Source organism: Phyllostomus hastatus, unplaced genomic scaffold (assembly GCF_019186645.2).
Source record: "Phyllostomus hastatus isolate PE091 unplaced genomic scaffold, TTU_PhHast_1.1 phas_contig_209, whole genome shotgun sequence".
In the NCBI taxonomy this organism is placed as follows: domain Eukaryota; kingdom Metazoa; phylum Chordata; class Mammalia; order Chiroptera; family Phyllostomidae; genus Phyllostomus; species Phyllostomus hastatus.
In genome coordinates, this window is record NW_025333735.1 from 19,284,224 (window position 1) to 19,309,472 (window position 25,249).

Genomic DNA, 25,249 nt, shown 5'->3' on the forward strand with positions numbered 1-25,249 from the left:
CAGATATGTATTTACATTTAAATTACCATTTGAAAATATTTAAACATAAGGCTATTTTCTCCATTTTGCAAATCAAAGAATTGAGATCCAAGACAGTTAATTGACTGATCTAAAATTTCAATAGCAAATCAAAAAACACTGAAACCCAAACTAGCTTTTTTGACTCCAGATAATGTAACACAAAATGAAGATTAACACTGAAAAATAAAATTCAAGATAACTTCAAAATAAGACAAAGACAGAACCCCATGTGTAATATGTTAAGAGATTATATAATGTTCCATACTGATGACACAAGTTTTGTAGGATTAGAAAAAAAATAACTTCTCTTCTTGGGGTAGAAAAATTTGCATGCTACAGACAGCCATCCTCTTAGAAACTTCTGAGCACCTCAAACCAACAATTTATCACTGGGCAAAGTCATAAACTATTATAGATACCTCTAACCCTCCACTACATTTCAATAGCTTACTTTAAAAAATGGGGCTACAAACCTACACATAATTTATTGGTATACTAGTACACTATGAAGAATTAAACTCTGAAATTATGGTATGAGAGTATGTTGATGGAAGAGAAATAATTCCATATTTTAAAAATATCTGAATTTCCTTTTGATCCCAAAACCACTGCTCTCCATCAAAATGTGCTCTCTTCAAACTAAAGAAAACATACACATGACTTTATATATGGGGAGAGATAATGGATCTAGAGTAAATGTGGAAAAACATTAATAATTAGTAAATCTAGTTAGGGGGTGTTTGTCATACTATCCTTTCAACTTTTTGAAATTTTAAATCTTCACTACCAGTGACTGTTCCTTGATCTACAAATACTTCCACTCTCTTGGGCAACTTAGATGCATATAATTTTAATGTTATACATTGTCTGGAATTTCTATGACTTTATCAAGTATAGCTACACAGAAATTTTTTTCTCTCTCCAGTCATTTATCCCTTAAACTTTGTTAAGTACGTGGAGATTATGGACTCTGTCTGGGACAGCTTCAAGTCTTCTAGTCCTGTAGTCACTCATGTGGCTTTGTTTGAACAGGGACCAGGAAAATGAGTGTCACTACCCTATTTCTCAAGGAAACTGCAAATGATTCCTAGAACACTGATTTCCAGAAAATATAGTTGAAAAGCAATTTTCCTTGAAGCCACACTACCAATAGCCCTTTATTTCCAATCTGTGTCTGTTGCAGTAAGCCTGAGTCACGAGGGGTGTGGGCCGGAAGAGAAGCCAAGCCTGTCAGGGAGCAGGCCAAGGACAGGTGTTCTTTCCTACAAAAGGGCTAGAGAAGCAGCCGCTCCCATGCTCCCTCAAAGAGAAAAGGCCTACGTTCCAGCAAGAAGCAATCTGAGAAGGTCAACAATTTTTTCTTTCAACCTAAAATACACAGTAGGATTCAAAGTATGTCTGTCAAACAATTACTAGGAGTGACAGAGGTCCCAAACTCTCAGTTCAGAAAAAAATGAGAACCAAGGGAAAATTTTCATTCCTGGTGATGTCTTTTCTAGGGTACAAGGGTTGTTAACTCCGTTTCCTCGCTCTGCAGGCCACAAACTCTTACTTCCAAGTTATCTGGGAAATCCTATAAAAAGCTCAAATTTCTATACCTCTTGTTCAATGTTAATATTTTAATGTTGCATCAGTGAAAACATATAGACAATATAAACAATGTAATATATAATACACAAACATTCTAAAGGCCAAATAACAACAAACACTTCACTCACACAGTTATTAAGAATATGTAGAACTTTTCTCAGCTGTTTGATGCATGAGGAATAACTAAAATAAATGATTGTACCATGCCACAAGTTTTATTATTACTACTACAGGCTAGGTAGTATGATTTGTACACAGTGGATTAATTAAATAGACCACCATGTAAAACACTTAGCCTCCAGTGAGACATTGTAACTAAACCTGTATCTGCAATAGCCTAGAACACAAAGTAGGAAACAAGTTAGAGTAGCCCTACAGGCATAAAAGGAGCACAAGGATCACGAGATGAATACAGTAAGGATGCTTGTAGAATAAGCATCACCTAAGCTTCCTTTTCTCCTCCTTCAATTCAGGCTGAAGGAAAAGTGCTCTAAGAATCAGGGACAGGAAACAAGAACCATATTCACTTCTTCTTTTATTTTTTTCCACACATATTTATTAGGTGCTAGCCTTTCCTGTAGGTGCCTGGGATTTAGTAAACAAGACAAAATCCCTACCCTCAAGAAATTCAGTAGGATTGGTAGACAATAGAAGGTAAGAACAATATAACATAAATATGTCTTTTCAGGTAATGTATATTGAAGAAGAAATATAAAGCACAGTGAGGGACTAGAAAGTAATGGGTGCTTTTTTAGACAGAGGAGTCAGAGAAGCCCCCTCTCTAGCACATGTATTTGAGTGGAAGCCTGAACAGAAGTAAGAGAGTGAGCCATGTCCACCAAGCATAAAGGTCCGCAAGTGGAGGCATGCATGGTTTGTTAAAGAACAGAAAGGAGGCTACTGTGGCTGGAGAAGAGGAGGCGGGGTCTCTGGGAGCCTAAGGCCAGATTATGTAGGGCCCTGCAAACCATGGTAAGCACTTTATATTCTTTTCTGAGATAATTTAAATGCCTCAAGCATAATGTTGCTGGTATCTTGACAGTGGTGTTAGAGAAGGAACCACTACAAACACCTAAGCAGAAAAACTGGGAGATGACAAAAGGAAAAAATGAGAAAAGAAAGCAAATGAGATTTCACAAAAGGGGCTTGGAGGTTAGCAGTTGGACTGTAGGCATGGTTGCTGGGCCACCTTCCAGCATGTGTCCTGGGGGTTGTCATTGTTACTTTGAAAAGCCCTTTTTACAGTAAGCATTTTAAAAATCCGATATATTGATGATCTACAAACAGTAAAAGGCCAGGAAAACACCATTTATAGCCTTGCATTACTGACAAAATGCTTGCTCTGATTAAAGCAATAGACTCAGGTTATGAGGCATACTCTTCCACTGGCATTCAGTTCAGAATATGGACAAAAATAATTTCTGTAAAAATACCCCACGAGGATTATACATAAAACAGAACACAAAGCACCTCTAACAAATTAGGACAGAGCATTAGGGTTTTCCCCAGATGTGTTCATCCTCCCACGTACCTTTGCTCTGATTGTTTGATGCATTTGGGAATACTGCATCAGCTAGCACCATCCGTGATACCCCATTGTAAGTGATAAATGCAAGGGATGCCAAATTTGCATACTTGCCTCCCAGTTTCCATAAACAATAATTTGTTACGTCATAAAGAATGGCATTAGCAGAGTTTTTGATGTTATGGGATTTGCACAATAATTAGAAGTCATTATCTCTCAAATACACATTCTCTTCTTCTCTTTCTTTGCTTCTAATCTCTTAGTCCACCAGTCCACTTTCCACAATGCCTGCAAAGTATCTTTCCAAGGTAAAAGCTATTTATGGCAATTCCTTTCTCACAGCCTGACAGTGGCTGCCCCCTGCTAATGAAATAAAGCCCCAGTCTTGTTCATGCTATTGAAATACACAGACTCTGGCTCCAGTCTTACTTTCTATCTTTGCCACCTCGCATCTTAGGCTGAAACTCGGGTGAACTTTGCTCACTTTCCCCATGTTGAGTCAAATCCCAACTTAGCCCCTTAATTGCTGTGTACCCTTGGCAAATTACTTATACTTTTTGTGCTTCATTCTTTTTCCTATAAAATGGAAATAATAATACTATATAATTTAATGGCTTTTTATGATACTAAATAAAAAATATATCAGTTACAATGCAAGTGCTGAATATGATACTTTTTATGATACTAAATAAAAAAAATCAGATACATTGCAAGTGCTGAATAAATGTGAATTATTATTACTGTTATTTGCTAATGGAATTTCCTTATTATTGTTTCCTTGAGAAAAAAAATGTAAAAACCTTCCCACCCTCTCTTTTCCTGGGAAACTGCTGTTTATTCTTCAAGATCCCACACAAATGACATCTCTTCACTGAACCTTCCCTAACACACTGACTTACTTTCTAGCAGTATTTATGTCTTGTGTGCTCTAGTGACACACTGATCATCATTACTCTATCTCATTATTTTCACACATTTGGTTAACTATTAATGCATAAATTTGTTTTCCAAGTACTATATGGTCATTTGAAGACAAGAACTCTCATTTTGTATCTCCTAAACCCAGAGTAGGGTCTAGAGCACAGCAGGCTCTCAATAAATGTTTTATTCAAGTAAATGTTTAATCAGTAAGAATGTAAAGATACAAATATTTCTCAAAAATTTCCAATATCACTAGAAAATAATTCAAGGAAATTGAGGAACACAAAGCACAGATTAGGTATATTTAGCTAACAAACCAGAACTAAATTGCATAAGACAAAATGTGCCTCAAGTTCAGAGAAAGGTCAAGCACTTACTAAATTCATTGTTTTATTTTTATTCTTCTCCAAGTAACCAGCTTTGTCTTAACATGTTTAAGTTCCTTCAAGTATGAACTATGTTTTTTAATACTCTCACATTCATATATTAGGCACAAAAGTTCACATTTTGTCAGCCTTTGGTAAAATGAAGAAAGATTTCAAAGATATAGGTATAACTCTAACGGAAAAGGAAGAAAAACACAAGTTTTTTAAAAATACTAATTGAACAAACATTGTTTCCTCTGTAAGCATATTCTCATGTGCAAGCATGGGCAGACAGACAGCAGGTGGGGCTCACCCATCTATACATTTACTTTTTAAGAGGAGAGCATAGGGAAGAAGGGTGTGAGGGTCCCAGAGTATATCGAAGACCATCCCCAGTGGCTTTCTTCAGAGAGTTTCATGCTACTAATGATGGAGGAGAACTGATGAGGGAGGTTGAAACATTGGCAAAGGAAAAAGGCTGAAGAAGCTGGACACTGTGTGGCAAGTTTCAGTCAAGAAAAAACAAGTCACATAATCCAGGTAGAATTACCTTCTGCTTCAGAAGTTTTCATCCCTGATTTGGGGCTGGAGATGAATAACAGGTTGACCTAAGAGCTCTGGCATTAATTGCCCTACTCAACTCCCCATTTAGTAATGCTGAACACTCTGTTGACACTTCACAAAAATATGACTTTTTTCATCTATTTTTTCTCATACCATCTAATAATGAGTGTAATGTCCACTTCTGGATTTAAGAATTCAAAGAAGAATTTGGAAATTTGGGATGGTGGTTCAAGGTCAAAACAATGACTAATAAAGTAGAAATACCAAGAAGAAACTAAAGCAGCAGAGTACATTTTAAATATCTGCAACACATAATATTGAAAAGAACATGAATTTAGCATATTCTTATAGTCAAATTTTAATGAGATAACATATGTGAATATTCTAGTAAATAACTTAAAATAGAGTAGGTGTTGGAATCTGTGTGGGTTAAATGAGAATTTTTTTCTTGCTCAAATCACTGCTCAATTCTATAAGTTGGATGAATAAATAAAGAAAACTTCAGGACCAGCTAATAGTGATCTCTAGATTCATGCAGGTTCTAATTCTTAATATCTATTAAAGAGCAAAATACAGATTATAAATATTACATATTACAGGTTGACCATGGGGGAGAATTTTCTGTTACCTGGACTATGAAATAGTAAAAATGTGTACTAAGTGAGATTATAGAACTATTTTCTCTAAAGTCTTAAAAACAGGGCAGATTTCCATATGTCAAAGATGGAGTAATCATGGTCCTGCCTAAGGATTAAAGAAGCAATGAGATAACCACTCCAATTTCTTCTAGATTCAGGATTGTGTAAATATTCTGATTAGTGACAGCACATTAAATATCTACTTTTTCAGAGATTTTCTAAATAATCCTGGAGTCAGTGATTCACAAGTGTTTCTTAAATCTCCTGCCATTAGCCCACACCTCACAGCCAAAGTTTTCAAAACCAGAACTACATGTTCAACTGACCAAGCTATGAAATCTACAAATAACTAAAGATAAAAAAAATTGTTCAGAAGGTTTAGATATAAACTGTATCCCTGGAATTGTTTAGCTTCATCTTGAAAATTACTTTAATTTCAATGCTGGAATCAAAACAATCCAATCATCTTAAAAGAAGCCTACTGTCTACTGTAAAGTAATGACATGTTTTTAAAGACTTCTAAGTGCATCTCTTGGAATTTCTCACTTAAATGCATGGTTTGGAAAATACCAATTGTTGATTGTGAAAGGATGGTCTCATTTCATCATGACAACAAGACAAAAATAAAGTACTTATGCTCTTATTTCCTCATGTAACTATTGTATATGATGCTAAAAATTGTTCATTATTTTTAAGATTAGAAAGTCATTCAAATATATGATATGTGTATATTTTCAAAAAAAATTTTCATGGAATGTTTCATGAAAGTGAATTTGAAAAATGTTAAACATACTGTCACATAAAACAATAGAAATAAACATAAACACATATAGACATAATCAGGAGCTGAAGACAAACTGTGATGCATCTTTACTAAAGAACATAAGAAAAGGAATATCTGAGTGGGGGGAGGGTGAACATGAGCAATGACCATTGCTGTATACTAAAGTTATACAATGTGTGTGATGGTTAATGTACTCTTTAAACCAATATTATGTTTCATTTTACCCAAGTCATGTGTTTTATTTTTTGGCCATTTGTGGAAAATTTTGTTTTAACTTAGCTAGAAGAAGATCACTTTAATAGCATGTTACCTCAGATATCATTTAATTGTTCTTTTTGTAACTTGCTGCAAGAAAATTTGTATAATGCATGAGTAAAACTAGCTCTTTAACCATTTTAAAATTTAGATTTTTTTAAAGAAAAAACTGCAGTATTTGTAGTTCTATGTTCCTAGCACATCAAAAATGTATTCAAAGTAAAAAAAGGTCAAATTATTATATTCAAGAACTCTACAGTAAAGAAAACATTACCAAGATTTTATGAAGAGGTTTACTATTACCTGAAAATTAGCTTACTAAAATGAAATGTCTTTCTGATCCAAATAATGGCTTGATGTTAACCCAAGTAGTAAAAAATATGAGTTGATTAATTAATTGTATGTATTCTATCCTTGTTTCTTTTAGGATTAATAATTAGCAATGCATTTATATAGTTTCTCCCATATAAGTTATAGTAGTATAACTATTCAGTCATACTACTTAGCAAATTATATAAAAATATGCATACATTAGAGGTGGGATACATGATTAGAGAGAGCACTTCTTTAGATCAGTACATACTCATATATACATCTTCTCTTCATGCAAATACTACCATTGGTAGATTTTGAAAAACTCATCATATGTATTTTACAAGTCTGAGATTATAATTAAATAATAAGATTTAATTTATCAAAAAGATGACTAAAAAAACCTCCCCACTGAAGCAATTAGATGAACAATGGTCCACTGTCAGAAAACAAAAGTAACCATATCATTTTAGCTAGGTAAAGTATGTGTTGGCTAAAGTATAGTTTGTCCATCAAAAGCAAACTGTATATTTCTAGTGGTAACTTGAAATTTTCAATGCACTGTGCACTAAATTAGGCAAACAAACATTTCAGAGAAATAGAAAACAGAATTTGAGTAAATTTTAATTTTCAAAAACTAGATATGCTCAGTTTGTAATATTGGTTGGCAATCTAGCATGCAATTACAAAATTGGTGTGTTAGAATTACCTTTAAGAGATAACTACCTTCCTTCAATGCTATGGTCCCTAATAAATAAAAACTAGAGGGTACAGATAACCAATTTTGTAGGGTACCTTAAACTGAAAGAAAATATATCCTTCAAAGAAATCTGAAATGTCATAGCTTTTATAATTATAGTTTAATTTCTATTGTGCATTTCTTACATTTTAACATTTTATGAGTTTAAGGAAGCTAGCCTATTGAATATAAAACATATATTAAAAGTGGCAGGTTCAGTGCAATTTTTACAGAGGTGTTCTTGAATTTATTTGCTTGGCATTTCCAAGTAAATTGGGAATTTATTTATTGTGATCTGTATATTTAAGTCACTTTTCTTTACAGTGAGAGTATCTTAAAGATAATAGCAATTTAATCACAAATAAAATTAATTAACTATGCAATTTCAGAAATGGGAACTTAGTTTTCCCTTTCCTTGGGTAGTGTAAAGATAGTCAATAAAGCAAAACCCCACTAGTTTATACACTATAAACATGGCAATACAATCAGTTCAGTTTGACTTTAGATCTCATCTTCAAAAATAAACTGGAACTAAAATTAAAACACTTATTTTGTACCAAAAATATACTACTCAAGTTATCATCAACAACCACAAAACACACGAAAACTCACACATCATCTCAACAGAAATTAAATTAAAAAACTGAATATTTTTGTTTAACTGCTCCAGTTCTCAATTTACCTGGTACTAGCTAGGCATTTTTATAAGCAGTAATTTCAAAGACTCTCTCCAGTTGAAGGCTTATTTTATCTGGAAACAGCCAGTTAGCACAATGGCAATCTAACACAGTGCACGATGTATTCCTGAGCTGACCCACTCTCCATTCATCTCACACTTGTGGTCTGTATTGTAAACAAAACTCAAATGCTCTATTTTCTACGTTTCTAAATCACTGCTTACTAATGAAAAGCACTGTGCACAGTGCCAAGTCGTGTCTTACCATGTATGAGCCACAGTGAAGCGACGACGCTGCCGAATGCTTTTATTCACCAGCAACTTTCTGAAAAAGCATGGTGAGTTCCTTGGCGAACTGCGTGGAGAAATTTTAGGAGATGTAGGTCTGTTTCCCGGTAGTCTTGGAAGCTCAAGTTCCAAGTGCATTTGCTCCTTGAAAGTCTTTATGCAAACCTCAGATTCAGAAGCAGTAAGTTCCTTGGAAGAATCTTTTGCTGTCATGTCTTATGTGGAGGGCTAGCTTTCACCATCCAAAACAAAAACCTCAAACATACCAGAGATACAGCTGCAGGTTAGAAGGATGGTAAGTCTGCAAACTATTTCCAGTTTAATTTAGGAAGCTGAGGCTCCAATGTATGAGCTGCTTAGAGCAAGAGCAGCATACTCGAAGAATGGCAAGTCAGGCTGTCACAAGGAGCTTTATCAGCCTGGCTTTGCCTCTGAAAATGCGCCAAAGTGCTTCCTATGTCAGTAGCCTCCTTGTGGATGAGGTTTGTCTGCAAGCTACACACTGACATTCACTGAATTCATTCAGTTGAATATATCAACTCATGAAATATTCATAAGGCTTCTGATAAATCCTTTACATGTATATTTTTAAAAATCTTATCAAGCAAGCTGCAGTCACCAGTGGACAGTAAGCAAAACCTAGTCACCTAGTCACACTTGTTCTGTTCTCACAAAGAGCAGAACCAGAGCCCGTCTGCACGTGTGGTGTTTGAAGTCTTCATTCAGAATTATTTTGCTCTGTAAATGCACATAACAGTAACTCCACCTACCAAATGCTTATTGGCCCAGGATTATTTAAACAACTGCACTCTGTTTCCCCCTGAACAACACCCTCCATTGCTCAGATTTTCACAAAATTTGTGAAGGTACTGTCCTCACCACAGTGAAAACATTAAATCAGGGATTGTCAAAAAGCCTAGCTAAAATAGCACCCCCCCCACCATCAAATTCCACTGATGAATGAAAGAACTGATTTGCTGAAGTTTTTTTTTTCTCCCTTCTCCAAAAGATCCAAGACAGCATCAATATAAAAAGTGTCAGCTAACAGAAAAACATTGGATTTGGTTCATTCCCCTGAGAAATTTAAAGCTAATCTTTATTCCAGTAAACATTACCCTCATTCTTCTGTTAAGCTCATTGTTCATGGATTGCCCACAGCAGCCTCTCTGTTAGCTACAGAGTGACTTCTGAAAGCCAAAGCTTCCCAGAATGGAAATGGAGGTAATAACTCTCAGTTCAAGCTCAGAGTTCAAGGTCAAGAATTACGCATGTGTTTGTGTGTGTAAAAGTAGGTGTACAAACAGTGTTTGTCTGTAGGTAGGTATATTTACCTGCAAGTGTGTGTGTGTGTGTGTATGTGTGTGTATTTTGTTCACAAAGGCATGCAAATGAGACAAATGGGCAGAAGAGTCTGAAAAATGGCTCAAGTTCCAAAGCAGGTCATTGTAACCTAAAATTTCTTTTTGAAATATGCTGGAATGCAGCTTCTATACTTGAAAAGACATGAGGAAGTAAAAAGAACCCTGTGGTGCTTAAAGTGTACGGCTGTAGTGAAAAGTCTGCACTGGCAACGACGGCCACCAGGGCCAGCCGGACCGCACACAAACTTGACGAAGCACAGCTAGGGCTGGTCAGCAGGAGAGACAGTTAGGGGATGACTCACAGTGAGATTTCAGTGAAAAAGGGAGGCTTTTGTTTTTTCCTCTCAGGTGTGAGGAATTCTTCCTTCATAAAGTCATTCATCTATGTCATATTCTGTGGCTGAATAGCTAAGGGGCTGAATGAGAATACACTGTGACCTATTGGAAAGTGTAAACCCCACACCAGCCCTTGGAGAAACTGGTTCCAACATAATAGGAAGGATATAAACTCTTAGTTTATGGGTACTACCTTGGAAAGATATCCGTATTTCAGTAATGCATTAAAAATGCATCCTGAATAAATGCAAAGTCATAGAATTTAACAGTTGAAGCAAATCACCTTGTTCAGTTCATTTTGAAGATGGAAAAACAGACCTAGAGAACTTCAGGGACTTGTCCAAAGTCATATTTGTAGTTGACATTAGAGCTAAAGCAAGAACTCAGGCTTTCTGTCTCCTAATCAATTCTCTTTCATTATGTGATACAAAGAGATCAAATAGTCATTTTGGGAAGCTAGGCCCCAGGACATTTAGATAAAGATGTCTTAACTGCCCTGTTTGAGAATGGATTGTCAGTACTATCATGGGTGAAATATGGTTAATGCTATCTATTATTTACTGCAATATGAAAACAAAGTTGGGACTCTCCTCCAACAATAATGTGATTTAAAGCTGGGACACAAGAATATGTGATAGCCTGCTGATATTCAGAGTGACTTATTTGAAAAACTAAGTAATGGAAGTCACTAAGGACTTTTTCCCATTCACTCTTTAAGACTGCCAAAATACAGTAAGCATTTAAGAATTTTTTTCTCCCCAAATTATAGCAAATTTCACAACCTTGGAAAACTGATACAGATATTTAGATACAGCTAAATAGCTGTATCTAAACTGGGGTTCAAATAAGAAATGTTGACATAAATTTGCCTAAAATAGCAGCATAATGGTGCAATTATAAATACTTCCTGATTCTTATTGTCAATTTATGTGACATTTCACATTACTCTTTTCACTTTCACCATTAGGACAACCAATGCCCCAGTTAAAGAAATTGTGAGAATAATCCCAAGAAATAAAATTCTCAAAAATATGTTAAGTCTGTTAACTCTTCCTCCTATAGATAACATTTAAAAATACCAAAAACAATTGAAAAGCAAAACTTAAAAATATCAACAAAATAAAAAGACAACCCAAAGCATTGGAGAACATATTTGCTGATACATATGATAAGGGGTTAATATCCAAAATTTATAAAGAACTTACAAAACTCAACACCAAAAAACAAGCAACTGAATTAAAAATGGGCAAAGGACTTGACTAGACACTTCTCTAAAGAGCACATCAGATGGCCAATAGACATATGAAAAGATGCTGAACATCACTAATCATCAGAGAAATTCCAATTAGAACCACAATAAGATATCATCTCACATCTGTCAGAATGACTATCATCAATAAATCAATAAACAACAAGTGCTGGTGAGGATGTGGAGAAAGGAGAACCCATTTGCACTACAGATGGGAATGCAGATTGGTGCAGCCACTGTGGAAAGCAGCATGGAGATACCTGTAAAAATTAAAAATGGATTTGCCTTTTGACCCAGCAATCTCACTGCTGGGAATATATCTGAAGGAACCCAAAACATTAATTTAAAAGAACATAAGCACCCCTATGTTCATTGCGGCATTATTTACAATCACCAAGACATGGAAGCAGCCCAAGTGTCTATCAATAGATGAGTGGATAAAACAATTATGGAACATTTATACAATGGGATACTACTCAGCTATAAAAAAGAAAATTTTACCCTTTACAACAGTATGGGTGGACCTGGAGAATATTATACTAAGTGAGAAAGACAAATACCATAGTATTTCACTCAGAGAAAGACAAATACCATATGATTTCACTCATATGTGGAATATAATGAACAAACTGAACTAACAAGCAAAATAGAGACAGACAGAGAACAGGATGACAGCTAAGCAGGGGAGGAGGCTATAGGGTGGAGGGGTTGAGGAAATAGGACTCATGAACATGGGCAACGACAACACTATGGTAAGGGCACTAAATGGTAATGGAAAAATATTCGATAAAAATTTTTAAAAAGTGATCATCAGACTACTTTAAAGTCTGAATTAGTTACATCTGAGAGGAATAATTTCATGTTTATAGGTAAATGCAAGAAAATTTGTTTCTAGAATCAAAATGCCAAAGAAAAACCAGACACTGTGTTAAATATTGAAATCAAAGATGAATCTAGACAGTAGAAAACATGATATGGTATCTAAGAAAAAATATACAAAATCACAGTAAAATAAGATAAATTTCCATGTTATTTTAGCCAAGAATATACTATTTGAGAAAGATAGCCAGGAGAACAGGAGAAAAAGCCAAGAAGAAAGTAAATAGAGTTTATGTGCCCTTCTGAGTGCCTAGGAAGGAGCTAAAGAACCAAAGCAAAAACCTGATCTACATGCAATGCTTAAGTCCTGACACCTCAAAGGGAGAATGAGTAATTCTGAGTCAATTTATTAGTGTACAGATAGTAGCTTTGTGAATTATTTGAGAAGTTTAATTATTACTATGTCTGTGCTTTTAATAATAAAATTCCTGGTATCCATATCCATCTAAGCAAGAAGAATTAAGAATTTATCATAATAAAATTAAAGTATCTGAGTAGAGTTATATGGTAAATAACAATCAATAAGGTTTTATTTATAAGTACTATGGAAAAATCAATATTTTTTTTCATTAAATTGAAATGGAAAGTAAATTAAGTATAACCAAACAAAATGATAAACTGCAAGTATAACATTGTTAGTTTTTTTAAAAAGTAATTGTTGTATAATCAAATTATTTTAAATAAAAAATAGTTGCATTCACCTGATTGGTGTAGGTCAGAGGATTGGGAGTCATCCCATAAACCAAAAGGTTGACTGTTCAATTCCCAGTCCTGGCACATGCCTGGTTGCAGGCCAGGTCCTCAGCTAGAGGCATGTAAGAAGCAACCAATCAATGGTTCTCTCTCTCTCCTTCTCTCCCCTTTCCCCTCCCTCTAAAAATAAATAAAATATTTTTTAAAAGTTACATTCTTTTTCATTCAATACCTTTCAGACTTTAAAAGTTAACCTGGAATAAATTATCTCAGAACTGAGTGACCAATTTTGAACTATCATTACAAAACTAAAGTATTTTAAAGGCACAAAACTGCAGATTCTGTAAATACAAAGCTGAACATGTGAAAAGTCAGAGTTTATTCAGAAGTTTCTTTTTTAAAGAGGAATAGATTTAAGACTATCAATAGAATTAAATTATTGTTGATTATACATTTATATCACCAACCGGTTCTTTTTTTCTGAAACACACCATCTGAGCATAGCCATCAGACTATTCAATTAAAGATACACAGCTCTTCTTCTTTCATTAGACAAGATAATATGTGAATACATATCATCAAAAATGACAGCCTCTTTGAACAGAATGCCCACTCACCAAGGAGAGTAACTTCTCCCCATTTCTTGATTTCAGTTTGAAGAGATGGAACTAGAGGTGTATTCTAATATGACTGAAGAAATATAACATTCAACTGAATGGAAATAGTTGTCTAGACATTCTGGGAAAGAAAAATTAACTGACCACTCTTAAGAATTAAGAGTTTACAGAAAAATAAGTTGCATTTATTATACATCCACTTGTGCCAGATATTGTTGTAAACATTTTAATATAAATTATTTCATGTGGTTCTCATTGTAAACATATCAGACAAATGCTGTTGAAGTCCTTGTTGGATTTCCCCATGATCCTAAACTATTGTGTCTGTTATGGCTGGCTGGAGTCTTGTTAATTTCTAAGATATGGAACAGTGTATAGCATTGAGGAGATACACAACAAATATTTATAGACTGAATTCACAATATTTTGTTCATTTTCAGATAAGAACATAAAGACTCAGAACTGTATAGCTTTTAAGGAGTTGATCCTACACCAAGCTTTTTATAATAGAAGACGCTTAATGAGACAGAAAGAGTGTATGCTCCCAGAGTAGTCAGGTCATACCACTAAAAGTACATCTTTGTAAGTACTAAATGTGCTGAAATTACCTAGCATGTTATTTTATAAGATGATGTGAATACTTCACTTTTTAAAAAAAATCATCGTTGTTCAATTATACTTGTTTCTATGAATGCTTCACTTTTATCCACATACAATTACATTATTCATCATTTATAATGGTATTCCAGAAAGATCAGTTTTAACTGGTGTCACCTAGCAATGTCACCTGAATTCTAAGGGGAAGGTGGGAAGCTTATACTCTAGACATGTAAGCGTGGTATCATCTGGTTCTTGGAGATGGTCCTGTTCAAGAACGAAAAGCTTTTCAGTGACTCCCCATTACACTCAAAGTAAAAGCACAAGTCCACACTATGGCCAAGAAGGCTTAATCTAACTTTTCTCCATCCTCATCTCAGCACCGCTCTGACTTTCCTGCTTTCTACTCTCCCACTAGTTCTTTCTGCTCCAGCCTCACTGGCCTCATAATGTTCAATGAACATATGGTCCCCAAGAGCTATTGTATGCGTGGTTTGTCCCCCTATCTCTTTCCAGGGCTTGCCCAGACACATTGGCTTGATGAAGTCTTCCCTAATCACCCTGTTTAAAACTACAACCTCCCTCATTTTGCATTATTTTTCTTCATAGTACTTGCAAATATACATATACATTACTATTGACTGGTTTAATATCATTTGCACCAATGTGATTCTTTGCATTACGCCAAGAATTTAAGTTTAATGAGGGCAAGGACTTTATTTTATTCAATCTTATAATGTTAATCCCCAAAATGGTACTTGTCACATAGTAGAGTGGTTTTTGTGGGGGTGAGGTGAGGGTGGGTAAGTACCATCAAGAACTATATAGTCCCCAACCCATGCTTTAAAAATGAATTTATTCCAGCCCTGGCTGGCGTAGCTCAGTGGATTGAGCGCGGGCTGGGAACCAAAGTGTCCCAGGTTCGATTCCCAGCCAGGGTACATTCCTGGGTTGCAGGCCCTAACTCCCAGCAACCGCACATTGATGTCTCTCTCTCTCTCTCTCTCTCTCTCTCTCTCTTCCTCCCTTCCCTCTCTAAAAATAAATAAATAAAATCTTTAAAAAAAAATGAATTTATTCCACAGCCCACCTTTCCATCTCTGGCAACCATTAATCTATAACTATGAGTTTGTTTTCTTTTCAGATTCTACGTATAAAAAAGATCTGACCATGTGATATTTATCTTTGTCTCACCTATTTCACTTAGCATAATGCCCTCAAGATCCATCCATATTGTCGCAAGTGGCAAGATTTATTTTTATGGCCAAATAATATTTGATTATATACATGCACACCACAATTTCTTTATCCACTGATCCATCGATGATATCCCCATATAAGCTGTTTTCGTGTCTTGTGTTTATTATAAATAATGCTACAATGAACATGGAGATACATATAGTTTTGTTAATTACCCTGGATTAAATGATAGTTCTATTTTTAATATTTTTGAGGAACCATCATAATATTTTCCATAGTGGCTGAACCAATTGTTATTCCGCACAAGTTCATTTTTCTCCACATCCTTGCCAACACTTGTCATTTCTTGTCTTTTGATCATAGCCATTCTCACAGGTGTGAAATGATATCTCATTGTGCTTTTAATTTACATTTTTCTGATGATTAGTCAGGCTGAGCATTTTTTCATTTACCTGTTGGCCACCTGCATGTCTTCTTTGGAAAAAATGTCTGTTCAGATTTCCTGTCTGTTTTTAATTTTTTTATTGAGCTATAAGAGTTCTTTATCGATTTTATGTATGAACCCCTTACTGGATATGATTTTAAAATGTTTTTTTCCTACCCAGTAGGTTACCTTTTTATTTTGTTGATGATTTCCTTTGCAGTGCAGAAGTTTTTTAGTTTTATGTGATTCCACTTATTTACTTTTGCTTTTATTGCTTTCACTTTTGGAGTCAGATTTTAAAAATCATTGCCAAGATCTACATCAAAGAGACTACCACCCATGTTTTCTTGTTGGAGTTCTATGGTTTGGGGTCTTATATTGAAGTCTTTAGTCCATTTTAGTTAATTTTCATGTATGGTATAAGGAAGTGGTCCACTTTCACTTCTCCATGTGTGCTGTCCAGTTTTTCCAATACAATTTGTTGAAGAGATTGTCCTTTCTCCACTGTATATTTTTGACTCATTTGTTGTAAATTAATCGATCATCTGTGTGGTTTTATTTTGGGGCTCTCTATTCTATTCTATTGATCTATGTGTCTGCTTTTATGACAATACCATACTGTTTTAATTAATATGGCTTAGTAATATCATTTGAAATCAAGGAGTATGAAGCCTCCAGCTTTGTTCCTTTCTCTCAAGATTGCTTTGACTCTTTAGGGTTTTTATGGTTCCATAAAAATTCTAGAATTATTTGCTCTATTTTCTTTTTTTGAAAAGCAATTGGAATTTTGACAGGGATTGCATTGAATCTGTAGATTGCTTTAGTAGGATGAACATTTTAACAATATTCTCCCAATCCATGAGCACGAAATATCTTTCCATTTATTTGTGTCTTCTTCAGTGTCTTTCATTAATGTCTTCTGGTTTTCATCTCCTTTGTTAAATTTATTCCTAGGCATTTTTCTCTTTTTGACATAATTGTAAATGGGATTGTTTTATTTTTCTTTCTGATAATTTGTTTTTAGTGTATTGAATTACAACAGAATTTTGTGCTGTAATTTTGTATTCTGCAACTTCACCGAATTCATTAGTTCTAACAAATTTTTATGAAGTCTTTAGGGTTTCCTCTATATAATATCACATCATCTGTAAATAGTAACACTTTTTCTGCATTGAGATGATCATATAAATTTTTCCTTCATTTTGTTAATGTGGTAAATCATGCCAAATGGTGTATGTTGAAATCATCTTTGCATCCCTGGAATAAATCCCACTTAATCACAGCATATGTTTTTTTTTGTATTGTTGAATTTGGTTTGCTAATATTTTGTTGATGATTTTTACATCTGGGATTACTGGCCTGTAATTTTCTTTTCTTGTGGCATCCTCATCTGGTTTTGGTATCAGGTTAATGCTGGCATCATAAAATGGGTTTGGAAGAGTTCCCTACTCTTTTGTTTTGTGGAAGAGTTTGAGAAGGATTAGTATAGTAGGTATTTAAATAAGTATTTGTTGAATGAATAAATGAATGATCTTCTAAGTGCAGAATAAGATGAGGAAGCAGGACATCAGACTAAAATGGGATAAACTACCTCAAATTAGAGCAAGAGTTGTAGCAGCATTAAACAGTAACCCTTTTATAATTTTATCTATTATTTTATATGGTTTTCACTGCCTGAAGGGTTACATCTCCCTTTCCTTTGCCAAGAATACTAAGTCTCATCCATTAAGGCTAAATTCAAATAAAACTCTTCAGTGAAATCTTTCCCAGCTTCCATAGGCAGAGTCAGCTGTTTGATACCATCTGTACTCCACCATCACTGAATTCATTTCTCAGAATACTTCATCATATATCATAGCACATATTTGTGTGTGTGTGTCCTGAACTAACCTATAAGCTCTCCAAGGAATAAACCTTTATTCATCTTTATATCTCCAGAGCCTAACATTGCATCCTAATGATTAATATATATTGATGGAACGATAAATAAAAAAATTAATGTAGTGCTCCAAACCATGTCCTTCAGTTAGCCCTGGGTTTTTCTTACTGTCTTGAAAGCTAGTCTAGTCAATATCCTAATTTCTTGTACTCAAGCTTATAAAAGATTCCTAAATGAGCTTCCTAAATTATAGCAGGTTGGCTATGCTTACATTTTAACTAGCACTTCTTTATTCTCTATTTTTTATCTTTTTAAGAACTTCTATACTGTTTTTCATAGTGGCTATACCAGTCTACATTTCCACCAGCAGTGAATTAGAGTTTCTTTTTCTCCACAACCTCTCTAACACTTATTACCTGTCTTGTTGATAATGGTCATTCTAACAAGTGTGAAGTGGTACCTCATTGTAGTTTTAACTAGAAATTTCCTAATAGCTGGTGAAGTTGAGCGTCTTTGCAAATACCTGCTGGCCATGTGTATGTCTTCTTGGGAGAAGTGTCTGTTGAAGTCCTCTACTCATTTTTAAATTGAACTGTTTGTAGGTTTGGTGTTGAGTTGCATGAGTTCTTTATATATTTTGGATATTAACCCCTTGGTAGAGCTATGGTTTGCAAATATCTTCTCTTATTCAGTTAGTTATCTTTTTGTTTTATTGGGGGTTTCTTTTGCTGTGCAGAAGTTTTTTAGTTTGATATAGCCTCATTCAGGTATTTTTGCCTTTACTCTCCTTGCCTTTGGGGTCAAATTAATAAAATCTTCTCTAACACCAAGGTCCATAGATTTAGTGCCTAAGTTTTCTTCTATGTAATTTATTGTTTAAGATTTTATATTTATGTCTTTCATACACTTGAGTTAATTTTTGTATATGGGGACAAACTATAGTTTAGTTCCATTCTTTCATTTGTGGCATTCCAGTTTTCCCAGAACCATTTATTGAAGAGGCTTTCTTTTCTCCATTGTATGTTTTTGGCACCTTTGTCAGAGATTATTTGCCCATAGACATGTGGGTTTATTTCTAGGCTCTCGATTCTGTTCCCTTGGTCTGTGTGTCTGTTTTTCTACCCATGCTCTTTTGACTATTGTCATTTTGTAGTATAATTTGAAGTCAGAGAGTGTGATACCTCTGGCTTTGTTATTTTTTTCTCAGTATTTCTTGGGTTATTCAAAGTATTTTGTAGTTCCACAGAAATCTGATGATTTTTTGTTTCATTTGTTTAAAAAGATTATTGGTATTTTGATAGGGATTTCATTAAATCTGTATATTGCTTTGGATAATAAGGACATTTTAACTATGTTGATACTTTTAATCCATGCACACAGAATATCTTTCCACTCATTTTGTCTTTCTCAATATTTTTAATAATGCTTTGTATTTTTCATTATATAGGCCTTCCACAACCTTTGTTAAGTTCATTCCTAGGTGTCTTATTATTTTTGTTGCAATCACAAAGGGATTTTTTATTTCTTTTGCTGAAATTTCATTGTGAGCATAATGGAATGCAGTGGATTTTTTTACCTTGATTTTGTATCCTATAACTTTACTGTAGTTATTTATTTATTGCTTCTAATAGTTCCTTGGTGAAATCTTTAGGGTTTTATACATAAAGAATCATGTTATCTGCAAAAAGCAGCACTTTTACTTCTTCCTTCTTAATTTGTATGCCTTTTATTTGTTTTTCTTGCCTGATAGCTCTAGCTAGGACTTCCAGAACCAGGTTGTGTAGGAGTGGTGAGAGTGGCTATCTTTGTCTTGTTCCTAATCTTAGGTGAAAAGCTTTCAGTTTTTCACCATTGAGTATGATATTAGCTGAGGGTTTTTCATATATGCCCTTTATTATGTTGAGGTACTTTCCTCTTTATACCCATTTTATTGAGTGTTTTAATAGTGAATAGATGTTGTACTGTATCAAATGCTTTTTCTGCATCTAGTCATAGGATTATATAATTTATAATTTTTTCCTTAGTTTGTTAGTGTGGTGTATTATATTGATCAATTTGCATACATTGAGCCATCCTTGCACCCCTGGAATGAACCTCACTTGATCATGATGTATTATATTGAATATTTAATGAATTGTTGTATTCTATTTTCTCATATTTTGTTTATGACTTTTGCATCTGTATTCATCAGAGATACTGGTCAGTAGTGTGTGTGTGTGTGTGTGTGTGTGTGGGTGTGGGTGTGTTATCCTTGCCAGGTTTTGCTATCAGGGTAATGTTGACCTCATAAAATGTGTTAGGAAGTATTGTCTCTTATTTATTTTTTGGAAGAGTTTTAGAAGAATAGGTATCAAATCTTTGAGTGTTTGGTATAATTCACTAGTGAAGCCATCTAACAAAATGGGTTTCAAGATAACAAAGGTAAAAAGAGACAAAATGGACATTTTATAATGATAAAAGGGGCACCATATCAAGAAGACATAACACTTCTCAATATGTATTCACCCAATCAGGGTGCACTGAAATATATAAAGCAACTACTAACAGAATGAAAGGGAGAAATTGAAAACACATAGTCATAGTAGGGACTAAATACCCCAATGACAGCACTAGATAGATCATCCAAGCAGAAAATCAATAAAGAAATATCTGCCTTAAATGACACATTAGAACAAATGGACATAATTGACATTTATAGAGTTTTTTGCCCCAGAATATTAGAGCATACATTCTTCTCCAGTGCACATGGAACATTCTCAAGGATAGACCATATGTTTAAACACAAAACTAGCCTCAACAAATTTAAGATGATTGTGATCATATCAAGCATATTATCTGACCACAATGCTTTGAAATTAGAAATTAACTGCAAAAAAAAAAAAGTGGGGCTTGCCTCTCAGACCATCCAGAGTGATTTCCTAAAGATCACTATTTCTGTAATTAGTCCTCAGTGTTGCCAATGAGTGACACTATCACTGAGAAACAGGAGGAGGTTTGGAGATGATTCTGCCTACTTAGGAAGAATTCTAGGTCGTCCAGCACAATTAGTGCCCGCTTTTTATTACAAAATCTTGTATTACAAAATCATAAGCATGTAACTCTGTAAAATAACAATATCATATTCAAGCACAGCATACAACATTTTAAGTGAAATGTTCAAATTGTTGTCCCTCTCATGTTTGACATTCATGTACCCTACCAACCACACTCAAGCAGACATTACTTCTTTGGGGCCCTGAGTATCTCTTATCTTGACCACTTTCCTGAGCAACAGTTTTCTTTTTTTTTTTTCCAGTGCCAACTATGGCACCATGACTTCTTGTAAAGAAACCTGATCTTTGTACTTTTCCATACTTCTTTATTTCTCTTAATTCAAACACTCCTCAGAGATATGCTTGCTCAGTAGATATTATGTGCCAAGAATATGATTTCATATTTTCTTTAGTAAGCCTGGATTATTGCTTGAAGTTTTCATATTTCTTACCAAACATAAAATCATAATTCTAAAAAGCTTTATGTGATTTTTACTTTGTCAACATGATTCATATTTTCAGTTATCTTCAATTAACTTGTTTTGTTTATTTTGCATTTGGTGAATATTTACTCTATATATACATAATAAGTCTTCCCTGGCATGTGAATATACTGCCTCAGAAAATTTCATCCATCAATCTGAAAATTGCTTTCTTGAATGTATGTACTTCACACACACAGAAAATTCTTTGCTCTTAGAAAGACCATAATTTATTCTTATGTGTTAGCCTCTTTATCTAAAACTTTTGCACACATACAAAAATGCTTTGTGCATGCTAAATGAATGTTCAAAAACCCAGGAATATGAATCAACAGTATCTATTTATTTACTGGTATTAGTTAAAAGTTAACTGTGGGTCAGGCACTATGCTAGTCTGAAAAAATTACAATGAATAAACTGGACCTATGTTTGCCCTGAGGTCCCAACTATGACAGCCTAATTTTAATAATTTTAAACTTACTTTCCTCCTTATTCCCCTGGTCTCCTTTTAAGAGAAGTCAAAACCAGGTTCTCTTCTTTTTCTCTTAGTGACTTGGACCCCTCCTTTTCACAGGGGATTATCCTCATCCTAACTGTCCTATAAGATTAAAATATGGAAACATTCTTCACCCAGAGTTTCTGCATATGTTTTTTTCTCAGTAGAGCTCATCAGTACCTATTCCCTACTCACAGCTCACCTAAATATTTTTTAAATATTAAAGGAATATAGATGCTCTCCAGTGACACACCAACAAATACAAATAAACAAAACCTCTTGCTTCATCTTTTCTTGAATTCTAACCAGGACACAGGCAATTTCTGTTCAGTTTTAATAGAAAATGGCAAGTAATTTTTCTTTATATTGAACCAAAGTATGACTCCCCATAATGTTCTTCCATTTGTGCTACTTCTGTGTTCTAGAATTACAATGAATAAGTCATATGATAGTGCTTCAAAGATCTATCCTCTAATAGTTTTATTTTCCATCCTACATAACTATAGCTCTTTCAGCTATTCCTTATCAAAAACAGATCAGTTTTTATAACACTTGGACTGAACCTCTGACATACACAAGAGTAATGGGAGGGGGCATACTAGTTTGCTAGGGCTGCCATAACAAATACCACAGGCTGGGTGAAGCAAGCAACAGAAATGTACTGTCTCACTGTTCTGGAGGCCAGAAGTCCAAAATCAAGGTGTATGTGAGCATTGTTGGTTCCTTTTGAGGGTTGTGAAGGAAAAATCTGTTCTAGACCACTCTCGTATTTTAGATGGCTTTCTTCTCCTTTCATATCTTTACACCATATTCCCTCTGTGTCTGTCTCTGTGTCCATACTTCCCCTTTTCTAAGAACACCAGTCCTATTGGATTAAGGTCCACCTTAATTACCTCATTTTACCCTGATGTCCTCTGTTAAGATCCTATCTCCAAGTAAGGTCATATCTGAGGTACTGGCAGTTAGGACTTCAACATGTAAATTTGGAGGGACACAATTCAATCCATGACATTCTGCCCTCTGCCTTTTCAAAATGTGTCCTTCTCACATGCAAAATACATTCACCCCATCTTAGTGTTTCCAAGTCTCTTAATCATGCCAGCATCAACTCTAAACATCATCATCATCTAAACAGCATCAGCTCATTTAAATCATCCAAGTCAGTTACAGGCAAAATTAAAGGGAAGATTCATCCCAGGCAAAGTTCCTCTCCGTATGTGAACCTGTAAAACCAGACAGTGACAATGGAGGGACAGCCATAGGATAGACATTCCTATTCAAAAAAATAAACTGGAATAAAGAAAGGGAGCATGGGTCTGAAGCAAGTCTGAAACCTAGTAGGACAAACTCCATTATAAATTGTTTTCATATTTATATTTAGTTACAAAAAATACACATTATTTATTTGTTTTATATTTTTAATTTATTTTTATTGAATTTATTGGGGTGGCTGGTTAATAAACTTATATAAGTCTCAGGTGTATAAGTCTATATCATCTGTACATTGTACTATGTGTTCACTATCCAAAGAAAAATCTTCCATCATCATTTGTCCCCCTATACCCTCTTCCACCTCCCCCTAATCCCTTCATCCTCTGGTAGTCACCACACTGTTGTCTGTGTCTATAAGATTTTTTCTTAATCCCTTCACCTTTTCACCCAGCCCCACAACCTCCCTCCCCTCTAACAGCTGCTGGTCTGTTTTCTATGAGTCTGTTTCTATTTTTTTAGTTTATTTGTTCATTAGATTCCACATGTGAGTGAAATCATATGGTACTTGTCTTTCTCTGACTGGCATATTTCACTCAGCATAATGTTCTCCAAGTTCATCCCTGTTGTCACAAAGGGTAAGATTTCCTTCTTTTGTGTGTGTGTGTGGCTGAATAGTGTTGCATTGTGTAAATTACAACAGATTAAATATTTTTTGGGCCCTGGCTGGCATAGCTCAGTAGATTGAGAGTGGGCTGCGAACCAAAGCATCACAGGTTTAATTCCCAGTCAGGGCACGTGCCTGAGTTGCAGGCCATGGTGAAGGCCCCACTCTCTCAGCCCTGAGGAGTGGGTTCTCTGCCTTCTGTAACTCAGAAAATGGCTCCATCCTCTGAAAATGAGTGTGAGGTTCCCCAACCCTTCTGGAACCAAGGAGGAGGTTGGCTTCTCCACCCCTACTTGTACTGTCTGGGCATGTGGTGTCAGTAGCTCTCTGGACTCTGAATTGCCTTCAAGGTTGTTCTTCACTTTTCTTGACTTATAACATGTTTGCAGCTGAATAGATCTATTAGCCTGTTTCCTGCCTATGGAATTTCAGAAGTCTGGTAGACTTCATTTCACCCTGTCTCTTTCTCCCTTCAGTTCAAGATGATAGTGTTTCTACTGATATGAATTTTTTTAGAAAAGTTGTTGGCCTCCTGTGCAACTACAGGTGTCCAAACCATCAGACAAAGAGTTTCCCACAGATCTTTCCTGATAACTGCATCTCTATTCCTCATGTTCACTGAAACGGCTAATTGAGTCCATAATTCTATGCCGAATTTCTTTAACAGAGAGTTGACCAGCCATATCCTTGATGTTCTCTCCAGAACATATTCATTTTCCCTCTATCTCTCTAATAGGAATAGGCTAAGAGTTTTCCAAGTCTTCAAGTCCAGATTGTTCTTTACTTAATAATTCTTTCTCCAATGAATCTCCCTCCAGTTGCATTTTGTTATATGCAGAAAGGAGAAACCAAGTCGTGCCTTCAACACTGTGCTTAGAAATCGCCTCACTTAAAAATCCAAGTTTGTCATTTACAATTTCTACTTTCTATTCACACACAAAAAAATGCTAGAACACAATTCAGTCAAGTTCTTTGCCACAAGAATTATCTTTTCTACAGTTTTTCATCTCTGAGATCTCAACAGAAATTCCTTTAGCATTCATATTTCTACCAAGTCTCCTTAAGGTGATCTAGGTTATTTTTATCAAGTGCTTTAGAACTCGTCCACTACCTATCCACAACCTAATTCCAAAGCCACTTTCATAGTTTTTACTATTTGTTACAGCAGCACCCCACTTCTTTGTTCCAAAATTTGCAGGATTTTGCTAGGGCTGCTGAAAGGAAGTATCACAGGTTGTGTGGTTAAACAACAGAAACTTATCCTTTTACAGTTTTGGAGGGTAGAAGTCCAAAATCAAGGTACTGACTGGCAGAGTTGATTTACTCTAAGGTCTGTGAGGGAAGGGGTTTTTCCTGGCCTCTCTCAAGGTGGTGGGAGACAAAAACAGAAAAAGAAAAATTGGGGGAAAAGGTAAAATAAGTACAATTTCTTGAGAACTTGCTATATACT

At 35.0% G+C, this 25,249-nt stretch overlaps 1 protein-coding gene across 2 annotated transcripts in view; it reads right to left on the bottom strand.

Moving 5' to 3' along the window:
• PDE4B (phosphodiesterase 4B) overlaps positions 1–25,249 on the bottom strand; it is a 422,721-nt gene that overhangs the window by 344,568 nt on the left and 52,904 nt on the right. Inside the window, exon 1 of one of the 2 annotated variants that reach the window (XM_045835393.1) lies at positions 8,656–8,993. The exons of the other annotated variant lie outside the window; for it this stretch is intronic. Coding sequence (XP_045691349.1) covers positions 8,656–8,891 — 236 coding nt within the window. The 5' untranslated portion in view covers positions 8,892–8,993. Of the gene's footprint in view, positions 1–8,655; positions 8,994–25,249 lie in introns of those variants that run through there. 2 annotated transcript variants of the gene reach the window in all.